General features: G+C 43.6%; 1 protein-coding gene across 2 annotated transcripts in view; it reads left to right on the forward strand.

Annotated features, from left to right (window-relative positions):
• The window catches only part of CHN1 (chimerin 1), a 247,834-nt gene that overhangs the window by 209,822 nt on the left and 23,594 nt on the right, over window positions 1–14,418 (forward strand). For both annotated transcript variants that reach the window (XM_063933410.1, XM_063933411.1), the window contains exons 8-9: window positions 4,335–4,412; window positions 8,122–8,206. In XM_063933410.1, coding sequence (XP_063789480.1) covers window positions 4,335–4,412; window positions 8,122–8,206 — 163 coding nt within the window. The remainder of the gene's footprint in view (window positions 1–4,334; window positions 4,413–8,121; window positions 8,207–14,418) is intronic.

A 14,418-nucleotide genomic window follows, 5' to 3' on the forward strand; every position in this document is an offset into this window, starting at 1 on the left:
AAATCCTGTACGCATGCATTTCAGTCATTTACATGGACAGATAAGCCTGATATAAATTTTATTCTGTACGCATGCTATACAGCCATTTTTATGTGTATTTTTATGTGATTATGTTATTAATTTTTTTGTATTTTTAATATATATACTGCTCAGGCTGCAAATTTATATTTTGTGGGAATAAGCTAGTTCCCTAATTAGGCCTGTGAAACTAAGCAGTAACATAATACGTAACATAAACGGTACACACTATGTTAGTTCTCTTCTGTTTTATCCGCATGTTCTTAATCCACAAAAAGAGTACTGCTTGAGTCAAGTCTCTACCTACCAGATAAGTGTTTTAAACCGATCCTTATCATCCGTTCCTCTATACCTTCATTTTCCCTGATTTTAATAATCACACTTTTGGGCGCTTGTTTTCACCAATTCTTGCAATATATATATATATATATATATATATATATGTGTGCTTGTTGACCTTGAAAAACCTGCTTGTGTCAGCTGTAGAATATGGAGTAATAGTTGTGCATTTGATTGATCTTGAGATACAGTAAGTAATTTTTGTGTACAGTATAATTGGAGATGTTGCTCTATACTGTATATATATATATATATATATATATATATGCTTGTTGACCTCGAAAAACCTGCTTGTGTCAGCTGTAGAATATGGAGTAATAGTTGTGCATTTGATTGATCTTGAGATACAGTAAGTAATTTTTAGTTACATTTATATCAAAGTAATCAGCACAGACTCCTTGTACGTCCTAGTCACATTGCGTTGCGGCTAAGATGCATTGTCATCAAAGAAAGACCAACGTAAGTAGAGTTGCATATGACCTGGCGACTCACTCCCGCCAGGCATCTCTTGCTGCTTGGCGTATTGAGGCTGGATGTATGAGGACGCATCTTTATTCAGCATTGGGCCAGTTCTCTCTGGAGGGGGACACGTTCGTTCGGCCACAACCTTGTCTACAGAGGACTGGACTGTATGCTGAATAGCATGGGCCTGTTACTAAAGGGAGGGGCTACTTGTGGTTTCTTTTTTCCTTTTTGTTTGTTCATATTGCGATTACCACTGGATTGGGCAATGTGTGGGTTTTAAACCCAAAGCATATCACCGGCAGTTTGGATTTTCACCCTCCAAACTGCTGGTGATAGGCTTCGGCCTTAATATGCTTAGAACTACACATTGCCACTGATTTGGACTAAAAAATAATGTGCTCTGGCCAGTGTTGTCTTGTGGTGGATCCAGAGGGAGTGATTGCCATTCCTATCACAGTATAGGGCTCTGATTGCTGCTGCGGGATAGGTCTGATTGTCAATTGTTGTGATTGCATGTGGGAGGTCTGATTCATATTTATGGGTTATGTGGGGATAATCCGGTGGTGGGAGGGAAATGTGTTTAACACTTATGAGATCCGATTGGCACATAAAGGGCATGTGATTGGGGACGGATGGTGTGCTTGTGGATGTTATCTGATGGCATGGGAAAGTCTTATTGGCATTTAAGAGGCATGAGTAGGTCTCATTGGTGCTTAAGTTGGGCATGTGGTGGGGTGTGAGGACATATAGGGAGTTCTAATGGGAATTTAAAGAGCATTTAAGAGGGGATCTGATGGGCACTTGAGGGAAGTTTATGCCAAACTATGAATTATAATGAGACCCTGAAACGGTGAACTACGGTAGGGCCCTACTTTTTTAAATGCTGGGTCCGCGTTCCTTGGATCACATGTTCCTGAACTTGGTGTGCTTTGTGCAGGCCTATGTTAGGCATACCTCACATAAATTTATGCCTATGGTTATTTTAATCTATTTATTTTTCTTACAAAATATTCTTTCTTTACTATGCTTCAACAAAACTTACAAAACGTCTTTAATACACACATAATCAGATGCAACTCTCCAACTCCTGTAAGAGACAAAAAAGATAAAATGTGCACTTTAAAAAAGAAGTTATAAATATGCAAGGGAAAAAAACACACCTATCAGCAGAATTTTCAGAATTGCCCATTCACAAATCATTTGTTAGTGCCAGTGGGGATCCAATCATGATCCCAGCAGGTCACAATCCCGACGCCGGGATCATGAACGAGGGTTTGCCGGGGCTTCAGACAGGTAAACCATGGGGGGATGTTAAGTTTAGGCTGGGGCGGGAGTGTTAGAGTTAGGCACCACCGGGAAGGGTGGAGGTTGTGTTAGGTTTAGGCACCACCGGGGTTAGGCTTAAACTTGCGGGTAGGGTAGGTTTAGGCACCACCATGGAGGGTGAGTGTTAGGTTTAGGCTGCTGGGGAGGGAGGGTTAGGTTTATGCACCACCGGGGATGGTTTGTGTTAGGCTGGGGGGGGGGGGGGTGAAGGTTAGGTTTAGGCTGCGGAAAGGGAGGGTAAGAGGGGCATTGGGGGGAGGTAAGTATACTTACCTAGCCCCTGTCAAGAATCTCACTTTTGAACGGCAGGCTATCATAACTAACCTATGATGGTGACAGTCACCCTCATAATCGTGTATTTGCACTTGCCCAGCTTATAGTAGGGCTCAGATAGCAATTTGTTCGCAATTACATGAACATGCCTTACAAAAAAAGAAAAAATCTGGTGAACTATTGGGCGTCCTTGTTTGTCAATTGTGCTTACAAGGAGCGTCCCTTGTCTGCGTAACTTATCCCATCATCTGGGGCAACCGTTACCCATGCAAAAGTTGCAGTCTTGGCACCCATGATCTGACCTGTAGAACATGTAAGGTGCACATCCTCACAAAGAGCAGCTGCACTGTTATTTTGCACTTTTACTGTTGGGAAACTTACCCCCTACTGATTTTTACTTCACGCATAAATTGTATTATTCCTTTATGCTGTATTGAAACTGTAGAACATCCATATATGGAGATATTGCTTGTGTTTTTTGTTTTCATGTTTCAATTCCCTAATAGCTGCCCCTCTACATTTATCATTGTATTTATAAAGTAAAAAACGAATGTTCTGAAACTCCAGGAGGCGCTTTTTATTTTTACTTCGTGCTATGTGCGTACTCCATTCTATTTTCTTATATGGTATTTATTCTTATTATGTGTTTGTATTATATAGTACATTATGGGGGAGATGTTCCAAGCCTTGGAGAGAGATAAAGTACCAACCTTTCAACTCCTGTCATTTTTAAAATACAGCCTGTAAAATGAGTTAGGAGCTTGATTGGCTGGTACTTTATCTCTCCCCAAGCTTTGCCCTAAATATTTTATGTACTGATACTGTATGTTTTGGTCTAACATTCACTATTCTCTAACACTATTTATTACCTTTGCGCGCTGTTAGGGGGTCATTACGCACTGAATATTTTTTCCCCTTTTACCACAGTAAATGCCCTAGACTCTCACTCTGTCTGGTTTTACTGGAATCACGTCAGACTTTTTGAGATGGTTTTCAACAGAAGTGATTGAGAGCAAGCAGGGTTCAAACTAAACATACAATGCAACAAAGTATTAGTCACTTATTGCTCATTATCTTCATTGTGATATGTTCTGTATGTCTCTTGTTTAACCTTTTCATGGCTGACACTTCCTGCAGTCCATATCTCTGCTTCATTCTAGAGTACTGCATCCCAGTGCTGGTTTCAGTAATCAAATTCTTGCGTAGGGGGAAATGGGGGAGGGAGAATGAGTTGATGAATACATAAGGGCTGCAGCTCTGTTCCATTGGTTGCATATCCTCTTATTGTGGATGAATGCTAAGCCCACTCTCCCTCCTCCTCATTCACTAAGCTGACAGCCCTTTACCCTGATCAACACTTTTAAATCACTGGCTGGACTTTTAAAATCACATGGACATAGTGGCTTTTCGATATGTATTTTAATTTATTTTTATATTGTGTTTTAAATGGACGCAAAGCATCTTTTAAGCACCCAATTCATATACTCCTGCTTTCATACTAAGCATCTGTTTCGGGATTACAAGACAGAGCCTTAAAAACGCAACTGAATGACTGGTCCGTTCTGCTGTCCGTTAATGATCATTTACAAGGATGTGTGTTTCAACGTTGTGACTTATCTGCCTCTCCTCCTATAATTTATTTGGTTATTACGCTGCTGTATGGTACTTTGTCATATTCTATTTTGATTTATTTGTTTGTTAATACTAGACATAGGTACAGTTTCTGTTTTTCCGTTTGTCATTGTAAAATGCCATCAAGAGATTCACAGTGTGACCTAAAGCAGGGTAAGCCTGCTCTACATCCCAGGAGGGAGCACGAAAGCCAACAGCAGGATTTTTTGGGAATGAAACTGAACTCTCAAAAGACCTCTGCAGCATTGTGGAAACCTCTGAAACTCTTTGCTTATTCACAGTTAACCTCGCTGGTCAGAAGAGCAACACTAAAGGAAAATGAACAGATTCCCAAATATGAAAAAGTCCACAATTTCAAGGTAAGCCTCTTTTTCATTATATATTTATTAGATTAAGAAATATTGATCGTTTTGTGTAGTCTTATGATCATGTGACGCAAAGTGTATGGTGGGCTCAACCTACACTACACTTATGTTCTAAAGTTCTGCCCACAGTCACCTGAACTGCTGGCTATGATTCAAAGGGCTTGTATTACGTTGCAATAGTGTCTGGTTAAATTGTAGAGTAATAGAAGGTACACAGGAAATGACCAAACTTACCTTGTACATCAAGGGCAGCCTGCATCTTTTATAAAGGGATGAGGATGTATTCAGAACTTTACTGTGCATTTAATTTTGATATTTAAAGTGCAAATTTTCATATACATTCCTTTAGCCTTCTTTCTACTGTATACAGAATGTCAGCTTGTCATTTTATTGCCTAATGTTCTTATAATAAAATGTATTAATCTATATACTCTATCTGGTAGGTAATATTGAATTTATGAAGTATATACGAACATACATGAGAAAAAAAAACAGTCACGCACAATAGTACTGTAACTACAACTGAAAATTATGTTGCACTACATTATATTGTAAAATACTGTATCATTAGTTAAATCAATGTTTTTTTATCGTTTACACATAGATAATAAAAAGGCTGATCTTTGATGAACAAACATAACTAACCTTCATTGTTACTATAGTATATCTTTGCAATAAAGAACAATTACATGATCACTTTGTGACCAAATAGCTTTGCAAATAGGCCTGGTTTGTAGGGTCCACTGCAGCTGTGTACTGGGTTACTGTGCTGACCTTCTACGCTTTCTGTCCCATATAGCGTATAGCAAGAGATTTATTACATTTCATTTAAAGTGTAATCAAAAGCCATTATTGATTTTATTGAAAACCAATATTTTGTTTTCCTCTATAATCTGCTTTGTTATGATCAGCAGATCTGTGAGCAAACGTAATTTTTATTTATTATACTGTGCTAATTATGCTATGTGTAATTATTATTATTTTATTTGGGGGGGGGGGGATCTAGGTCTCATTCAGTCATTCAGAACAAACATATGGTTTCTATGCAGATCAGCCAGATGGTCTGGGTGGACAAGTCTGGCTTTTCTCAAGGATTAATGAAGTGTCCTTACTGGCCTACAAGTGTCTATTGAATACACTTACACTGGCAGATTCTCTTGTCAGTGTCATGTAAATTATATTTTGTCCTGATTACAATGACAACCACACATTCTAATTTGCCTAGAGATACTGAGAGACAACACTGCATATTAATAAAAATGCCATTTTGCACTTGTTTATGTGCCAAATAACTGATAGGTGCCTTAGCCATACATCGTGTTCCATAAACAGCTACTAAGCCTCTATATTGTGTGAGCCAGCATCTTCGATGTAATGATAAAGGATCATGCCAAGGGAGACAGCTGCCACTGTATAGAGCATTAGCTTCCCTCTGGAGCCTGACACATGTTGGCTCAGTGGTCATAAACCGCTTTTAAGAATGTACATACGATGGTAACAAAGGTTCATTATGAAGGGTTTTAGGATAACTACTTAAAGTAAATCACCCCATTATTTTTTAAATCCTTTCCCCATTTTCTTTTTTTGCTTATTTCGTGTACATAAAAACATTTAAACTTTGTTAGCTTTTCTGCTGAGTTCAGAGGTCGTCCAGACAGCAATGTAAAGCAAAGCATGGAAAATCGCTGGAGAACAGAATTGAGTTATATTGACTTTTATTCCTTGATCCTATGCTGTCTAGATGGACTGCAATAATATAATTGGGGTTACAGAGAGATAACGAACTCTGCTTAAGGTAATTGACAGACAGGACACCTTTCTTTGGGGATAATGGGGCAGTCCGTGACCCCCAAAGCATTGTGGACGTATTGTTAAGTGATGCATTAAACCCTACATTATTTGTTGTATTTCAGCAGCGACACTCCCTAAACCTCAAAACATGTAATAGCAACCTACCTGATTAAGGGAAGTTAATAACAAAAATGCATATCATTATAAATCTTCTTTTTACGTTATACAGTTTGTTTTGTAAATGATCTTTGTAACTATGGAGCCAGAGCTCCCGTGTTGCATGCAGGAAGGGTCTGCGTCTTGTGTACCGTACATAGGGGGTCATTCCGAGTTGATCGCTCACTAGCTACTTTTTGCAGCCGTGCAAACGCATAGTCGCCGCCCACAGGGGAGTGTATTTTCACTTTGCAAGTGTGCGAACGCGCGTGCAGCCGAGCGGGACGAAAAAGTTTTTTGCCGTTTCTGAGTAGCTCTGGACTTACTCAGCCCTTGCGATCACTTCAGTCTTTTTGGTCCCGGAATTGACGTCAGACACCCGCCCTGCAAACGCCTGGACACACCTGCGTTTTTCTAAACACACCCAGAAAACGGTCAGTTGCCACCCATAAACGCCCTCTTCCTGTCAATCTCCTTGCGATCGGCTGTGTGAATGGATTCTTCGTTAAATCCATCGCCCAGCTACAATCCGCTTTGTAGCCGTACGACACGCGTGCGAATTGCGGTGCATATGCAGTAGTAACCTGATCGCTGCGCCGCGAAAAACATCAGCAAGCGATCTACTCGGAATGACCCCCCCTATACTTGGCTCAGGCTACTGCGATAGGTGCTTCCTGCCTCTATCACAACACACACAAACAAACTCAAGAAAATATATGTTTGTTTGTTTTTTATTATTATACTAGTAGTAATTATGTTTATTACTAAAACGTTGCCGATATAATCTTTTTTCATGTTCAGTGTTGTCGCTGGTGACTTTTTAAACACCTTAATATTGGAGAAAATGCGCTATATAAATAATATTATTATTATTATGTATACACTTGTTTTTTCTTTGCATTGTTGGCGCATGGACCCTTATGTTTTAATCTAGCTTGCCCACTTCATATACCTGGACATTTAATTTTTATATGTAAGGTTCTCCTGAGCCTTTGAGTGGAGTTCATTGTTTTAATGGTATTTTTACAGTTTTCACAGTAGGAGGCTTCAGTAATGCAATGAAGATAAATGTATCCATTCCCGTTTGGCAGTAAGGAGATTGAAAATATGCTGATTGTTGACGTGCAAGGCTGTAGGCAGTGAGAATTTAGTATGTCATCACATTTTCTGCTGTGCTGTGTGTGCTAGAGCAATGCCTTATGGTCCACTTCCATCATACCTATATAGAGAGAAGTCACAGGCAATTTGTGTTATGTACTATTCAGACATGTGATAATAAAAACATTATCCTCAGTCACAGCTGCTATCTGCTGCCCTTTATGTAGTCCTCGATCAGGTTCGGTATGTTATACCGACGGTCACATGACTGACAGCGGCATCCCAACACTGCAGATCCCAACACCGGAAGGGGTAAGTATTTTAACCCTAACCCTGACCCTCCAGCGGTAGCAGCTATGGCTAACCCTCTAGGGGTGGTGGTTATGGCTAACCCTAAACCCCTTGGTGCATCACCATCATCCCCCCAACCCCGGTCCCTAACCCGTACCCTGATACTTACATTTGGGATATCGGCTGTCGATGTTCCGTCATCGGTCTCCTGAGTGATGTTGGGATTCCGGCATGGCCGCCGGGATGCCAAATGCATCCCCCTCTATCACATTTATCACAATTTGCTTGCACTTTAAATACCAAGATTACAAGAGTAAATTATTTGTAAATGTTCCCATGTGCTGAAGATGTATTTTGTGTCTTGCAGGTACACACATTCCGGGGGCCTCACTGGTGTGAATATTGTGCCAATTTCATGTGGGGGCTGATCGCTCAGGGAGTGAAATGTGCAGGTTTGTATTACTCCTCTTTTCATTGAAGGAAAACTGAAAGCTTAGTTTTCCTCTTTCTTCATTTGAATCCCATCCTCAAGTAGACCCCATTGGTCACTGCTGTTCGAGAGATACCAGCACCACTGTTTCAGTTACAATGACTCTTAAGGCTCACAGGGGGAAGTGTATCATAGCAACCAATCAGAGTGCAGCTATCATTTATATAGTACATTCTATCCAATGATAACCAGAATGTGATTGGTTGCTATGGGAAACACTTCCACTTATCCTCTTAAGGTCAGGTACATATCAGAATGATGTGTGCCCGGATGATCTGATGCGGGCGACTGGATCCTGCATCGTGCAGTGCATACACACTTGCATGATGTAGGGGACAACAGTGCAATGTAGGATGCATACAGCATGGCATCGTACACAATATCTTTCCGTTGGTGGTGCAGCGGAACCTATCAATTGCGGGTACAAACTGAGCGATCTAGTGTGTACCCCCCCTGAGAAGGTTTGATACCTTTCTCCCATTCTAGAGAAATTAAAATCTTAAACAGTTGCTGATTTTAATAAGTTTTATTGAGTTGTGGGAGCTGGTGAACTGACAGGTCTGAGCGTATTCTACCTTGGAGGAAGGCCGAAGCGTTTCATGAAGTCCTTATTTAAATGTGTGTAAAGCTTTTTCTGTACTTGAGAGACCAAATGCAGTAGAAACATAGAATTTGATGGCAGATAAGAACCACTTGGCCCATCTAGTCTGCCCCTTTTGTAACCATATTGTTACCTCAAACCTTAATTGATCCTTATTTCTTTGTAAGGATATCTTTATGTATCACATGCATGCTTAAATGCTCTACTGTCTTAGCCTCTACCACCTCTGCTGGGAGGCTATTCCACTTGTCCACTATGCTTACTGTGAAGTTATGTTTCCTCAAGTTTCTCCTGAACCTACTTCCCTCCAATTTCAGTGTATGCCGTTGTGTTCTATTACTTCTCTTCCTTTGAAAAATGTCTCTCTCCTGTACCTTGTTAAAAACCCATTGATATATTTAAAAGTGTCTATCATCAGGGCCGTAACTACGTGTGTGCCAAGGGGGCTTGGCACACAGCGCAGTTGCCCTGGGGGCGCAACGGCCAGCGGCATGTAATGAGTCAAATTGACTCATTACATGCCGCCTCTGTGTGCGCCGCGCTGTGACACTGTGTAGAAGAGACCAGCGCCGAGCAGCGGAGAGAAGGAGGAGGAGGGAGGGGGATTGGAGCCGCAGCAGCGCTATTTGATTGGTAATAAGCGCCGCTGCAGCATCCCCCTCTCCTTCTGTATTGGCTGCCCGGCGCTGCTATGGATGCTGGGATGCGGTTCCTCCATCCCAGCATCCAAAGCAGCGCCAGGCAGCCAATACAGAAGGAGAGGGGGATGCTGCAGCGGCGCTTACTACCAATCAAATAGCGCTGCTGCGGCTCCAATCCCCCTCCCTCCTCCTTCTTCTCAACTGCCTGCACACGCCACACTGCACAGAGAGGGAGATGCCTGCCAGCACGAGGAGCCTGTCAGCGGGAGAAGGTAAGTATCTCTCTCTCTCTCTCTCTCTCTCTCTCTCTCTAAAATAGGGGGGTCCTGGCTGCCGCAATGTGTAAAATAGGGGGGGTCCTGGCTGCCGCAATGTGTAAAATAGGGGGGGTCCTGGCTGCCGCAATGTGTAAAATAGGGGGACACCCTGGCTGCCGCAATGTGTAAAATAGGGGGACGCCCTGGCTGCCGCAATGTGTAAAATAGGGGGACGCCCTGGCTGCCGCAATGTGTAAAATAGGGGGACGCCCTGGCTGCCACAATGTGTAAAAAAGGGGGACGCCCTGGCTGCCGCAATGTGTAAAATAGGGGGACGCCCTGGCTGCCACAATGTGTAAAAAAGGGGGACGCCCTGGCTGCCGTAATGTGTAAAAAAGGGGGACGCCCTGGCTGCCGTAATGTGTAAAAAAGGGGGACGCCCTGGCTGCCGTAATGTGTAAAAAGGGGCTCTACCTGGTGTAGTGGCGCTACTGTGCAGCGTAATTTGAATAATGTAGACTACTGTGCACCGTAGTATGAATTGCTATTATTTTGTGGCCACGCCCCTTCCCCGTGAAGCCACGCCCCTATAAAATTTTTGCGCGCCTGCGGCGCGCACTGCCCCTATCTTACATGGGGGGGGCGCCACTGTCGTTTCTTGCACACAGCGCTAAAATGGCTAGTTACGGTACTGTCTATCATATCCCCCTTTCCCTTCTCTGTCCCAAACTATACATGTTAAGATCTTTTAGTCTTTCCGAGTAAGTTTTGTGATGTAGGCCATGCACCATTTTAGTTGCCCTTCTTTGTACAGCCTGTAATGTATTAATATCCTTCTGAAGATATGGCCTCCAGAATTGAACACGTTATTCTAGATGAGGCCGTACCAATGACCTATACAGTGGGATTATTAATTCTTTTTTTTTTTTGCTCCCGTTTCCTCTCCCTATGCAACCAAGCATCTGACTTGCCTTCCTCATTGCTTTGTTACATCTTTTAAGTCACCTGAAATAGTGACTCCTAGATCCCTTTCCTCCTCAGTAGTTTCCAATGTAGTACTTAATTCAGACCTGATCGTAGCAGCAAATTTGTTAGCAGATGGGCAAAACCATGGGCCTAATTCTGAGTTGATCGCAGCAGGAAATTTTTTAGCAGTTGGGCAAAACCATGTGCACTGCAGGGGAGGCAGATATAACATGTGCAGAGAGCGTTAGATTTGGGTGTGGTGAGTTCAATCTGCAATCTAATTTGCAGTGTAAAAATAAAGCAGCCAGTATTTACCCTGCACAAAAATAAAATAACCCACCCAAGTCTAACTCTCTCTGCACATGTTAAATCTGCCTCCCCTGCAGTGCACATGGTTTTGCCCAATTGCTAACTAAATTCATGCTGCGATCAACTCAGAATTACCCCCCATGTGCACTGCAGGGGGGGCAGATATAACGTGCAGAGAGAGTTAGATTTGGGTAGGGTGTGTTCAAACTAAAATCTAAATTGCAGTGTAGAAATTAAGCAACCAGTATTTACCCTCTGCACATTATATCTGCCCCCCCCCCCCCCCTGCAGTGCACATGGTTTTGCCCATTAGCTAACAAATTTGCTGCTGCCATCAGATCTGAATTAGGCCCATAGTGCCATTAATATTATATTTAGCCTTTGGATTTATGAGACTTAAGTGCATGATTTTGCGGGGGTTTTTGGCATTAAGCTGTAATTGCCACGCTCTTGACCATTCCTCTAGTCTACCTAGATCATTAGTCATTTGTTTTAACCTTCCTGCTGTGTCTACACTATTACATACCTTTGTGTTCTCAATAAAGATATTATAAAGTACTGGTCCACATACAGATACCTGGGGTACTCCACTGGTAACATTTCCTTCCTGGGAATACACTCCATTTACTACAACTCTCTGTTTCCTATACTTGCAACCAAGATCTTATCCATGATTAAAATAGATTATTACCATTATCCCTTGATCGGCAGCACATGGCGAGGTCACACTTGGATGTGTTCGTTTGTTGTGATCGCTGCGCCACAGAACATAAGCCCTGTGATTCACAGCCCAGAGAAAAGGTTCTAATCCAAGCAATGTTTGGACACTATGGGGGAAATTGAGCAAAGCCTGGAGAGAGATAAAGTGGAGTGAGATAATGGTACTAACCAATCAGCTCTTAACTGTCATGTTACAGGCTGCTTTAGAAAAACGACAGGAGCTGATTGGTTGGCACTTTTTCTCTAACGTCCTAAGTGGATGCTGGGGACTCCGTAAGGACCATGGGGAATAGCGGCTCCGCAGGAGACTGGGCACATCTAAAGAAAGCTTTAGGACTATCTGGTGTGCACTGGCTCCTCCCCCTATGACCCCCCTCCAAGCCTCAGTTAGATCTCTGTGCCCGAACGAGAAGGGTGCACACTAGGGGCTCTCCTGAGCTTCTTAGTGAAAGTTTTAGATTAGGTTTTTTATTTTCAGTGAGACCTGCTGGCAACAGGCTCACTGCATCGAGGGACTAAGGGGAGAAGAAGCGAACTCACCTGCGTTCTGAGTGGATTGGGCTTCTTAGGCTACTGGACATTAGCTCCAGAGGGACGATCACAGGCCTAGCTTGGATGGGTCCCAGAGCCGCGCCGCCGGCCCCCTTACAGAGCCAGAAGGCAGAAGAGGTCCGGAAAATCGGCGGCAGAAGACGTCCTGTCTTCAACAAGGTAGCGCACAGCACTGCAGCTGTGCGCCATTGCTCTCAGCACACTTCGGTCACTGAGGGTGCAGGGCGCTGGGGGGGGGCGCCCTGAGACGCAATAAAAACACCTTGGATGGCAAAAAAAATGCATCACATATAGCTCCTGGGCTATATGGATGCATTTAACCCCTGCCAGAATCCATAAAAAAGCAGGAGAAAAGTCCGCGAAAAAGGGGCGGAGCCTATCTCCTCAGCACACTGGCGCCATTTTCCCTCACAGCTCCGTTGGAGGGAAGCTCCCTGTCTCTCCCCTGCAGTCACTACACTACAGAAAGGGTTAAAAAAAGAGAGGGGGGCACTAATTAGGCGCAGTATTAACTATACAGCAGCTATAAGGGGAAAAACACTTATATAAGGTTATCCCTGTATATATATAGCGCTCTGGTGTGTGCTGGCAAACTCTCCCTCTGTCTCCCCAAAGGGCTAGTGGGGTCCTGTCCTCTATCAGAGCATTCCCTGTGTGTGTGCTGTATGTCGGTACTTTTGTGTCGACATGTATGAGGAGAAAAATGATGTGGAGACGGAGCAGATTGCCTGTAATAGTGATGTCACCCCCTAGGGGGTCGACACCTGAGTGGATGAACTGTTGGAAGGAATTACGTGACAGTGTCAGCTCTGTATAAAAGACAGTGGTTGACATGAGACAGCCGGCTACTCAGCTTGTGCCTGTCCAGACGTCTCATAGGCCGTCAGGGGCTCTAAAGCGCCCGTTACCTCAGATGGCAGATATAGACGCCGACACGGATACTGACTCCAGTGTCGACGGTGAAGAGACGAATGTGACTTCCAGTAGGGCCACACGTTACATGATTGAGGCAATGAAAAATGTTTTACACATTTCTGATAATACGAGTACCACCAAAAAAGGGGTATTATGTTCGGTGAGGAAAAACTACCTGTAGTTTTCCTGAATCTGAGAAATTAAATGAGGTGTGTGATGATGCGTGGGTTTCCCCCGATAACAACGGATGATTTCTAAAATGTTATTGGCATTATATCCTTTCCCGCCAGAGGTTAGGGTGCGTTGGGAAACACCCCCTAGGGGGGATAAAGCGCTCACACGCTTGTAAGGGCTCTACCTTCGCCTGAGATGGCCGCCCTTAAGGATCCTGCTGATAGAAAGCAGGAGGGTATCCTAAAAGGTATTTACACACATACTGGTGTTATACTGCGACCAGCAATCGCCTCAGCCTGGATGTGCAGTGCTGGGTTGGCGTGGTCGGATTCCCTGACTGAAAATATTGATACCCTAGATAGGGACAGTATATTTTTGCCTATAGAGCACTTAAAAGATGCATTTTTATATATGCGTGATGCACAGCGGAATATTTGCCGACTGGCATCAAGTCTAAGTGCATTGTCCATTTCTACCAGTAGAGGGTTATGGACACGTCAGTGGTCAGGTGATGCGTATTCCAAACGGCATTTGGAAGTATTGCTTTATTAAGGGAGGAGTTATTTGGGGTCGGTCTTTCAGACCTGGTGGCCACGGCAACAGCTGGGAATTCCACGTTTGTACCCCAGGTCGCCTCTCAACATGAGAAGACGCCGTATTATCAGGCGCAGTCTTTTCGTGGACAAGCGGGCAAAAGGTTCCTCATTTCTGCCCCGTGACAGAGGGAGAGGAAAAAGGCTGCAGAAATCAGCCAGTTCCCAGGAACAGAAACCCTCTCCCGCCTCTGCCAAGCCCTCAGTATACGCTGGGGCTTTACAAGCAGAATCAGGCACGGTGGGGGGCCCGTCTCAATGAATTTCAGCGCGCAGTGGGCTCACTCGCAAGTAGACCCCTGGATCCTTCAGGTGATATCTCAGGGGTACAAATTAGAATTCGAGACGTCTCCCCCTCGCCGTTTCCTAAAGTCGGCTTTACCGATGTCTCCTTCTGACAGGGAGACAGTTTTGGAAGCCATTCACAAGCTGTATTCCCAGCAGGT

This window comes from Pseudophryne corroboree, chromosome 7, assembly GCF_028390025.1.
Source record: "Pseudophryne corroboree isolate aPseCor3 chromosome 7, aPseCor3.hap2, whole genome shotgun sequence".
NCBI classification, from domain to species: domain Eukaryota; kingdom Metazoa; phylum Chordata; class Amphibia; order Anura; family Myobatrachidae; genus Pseudophryne; species Pseudophryne corroboree.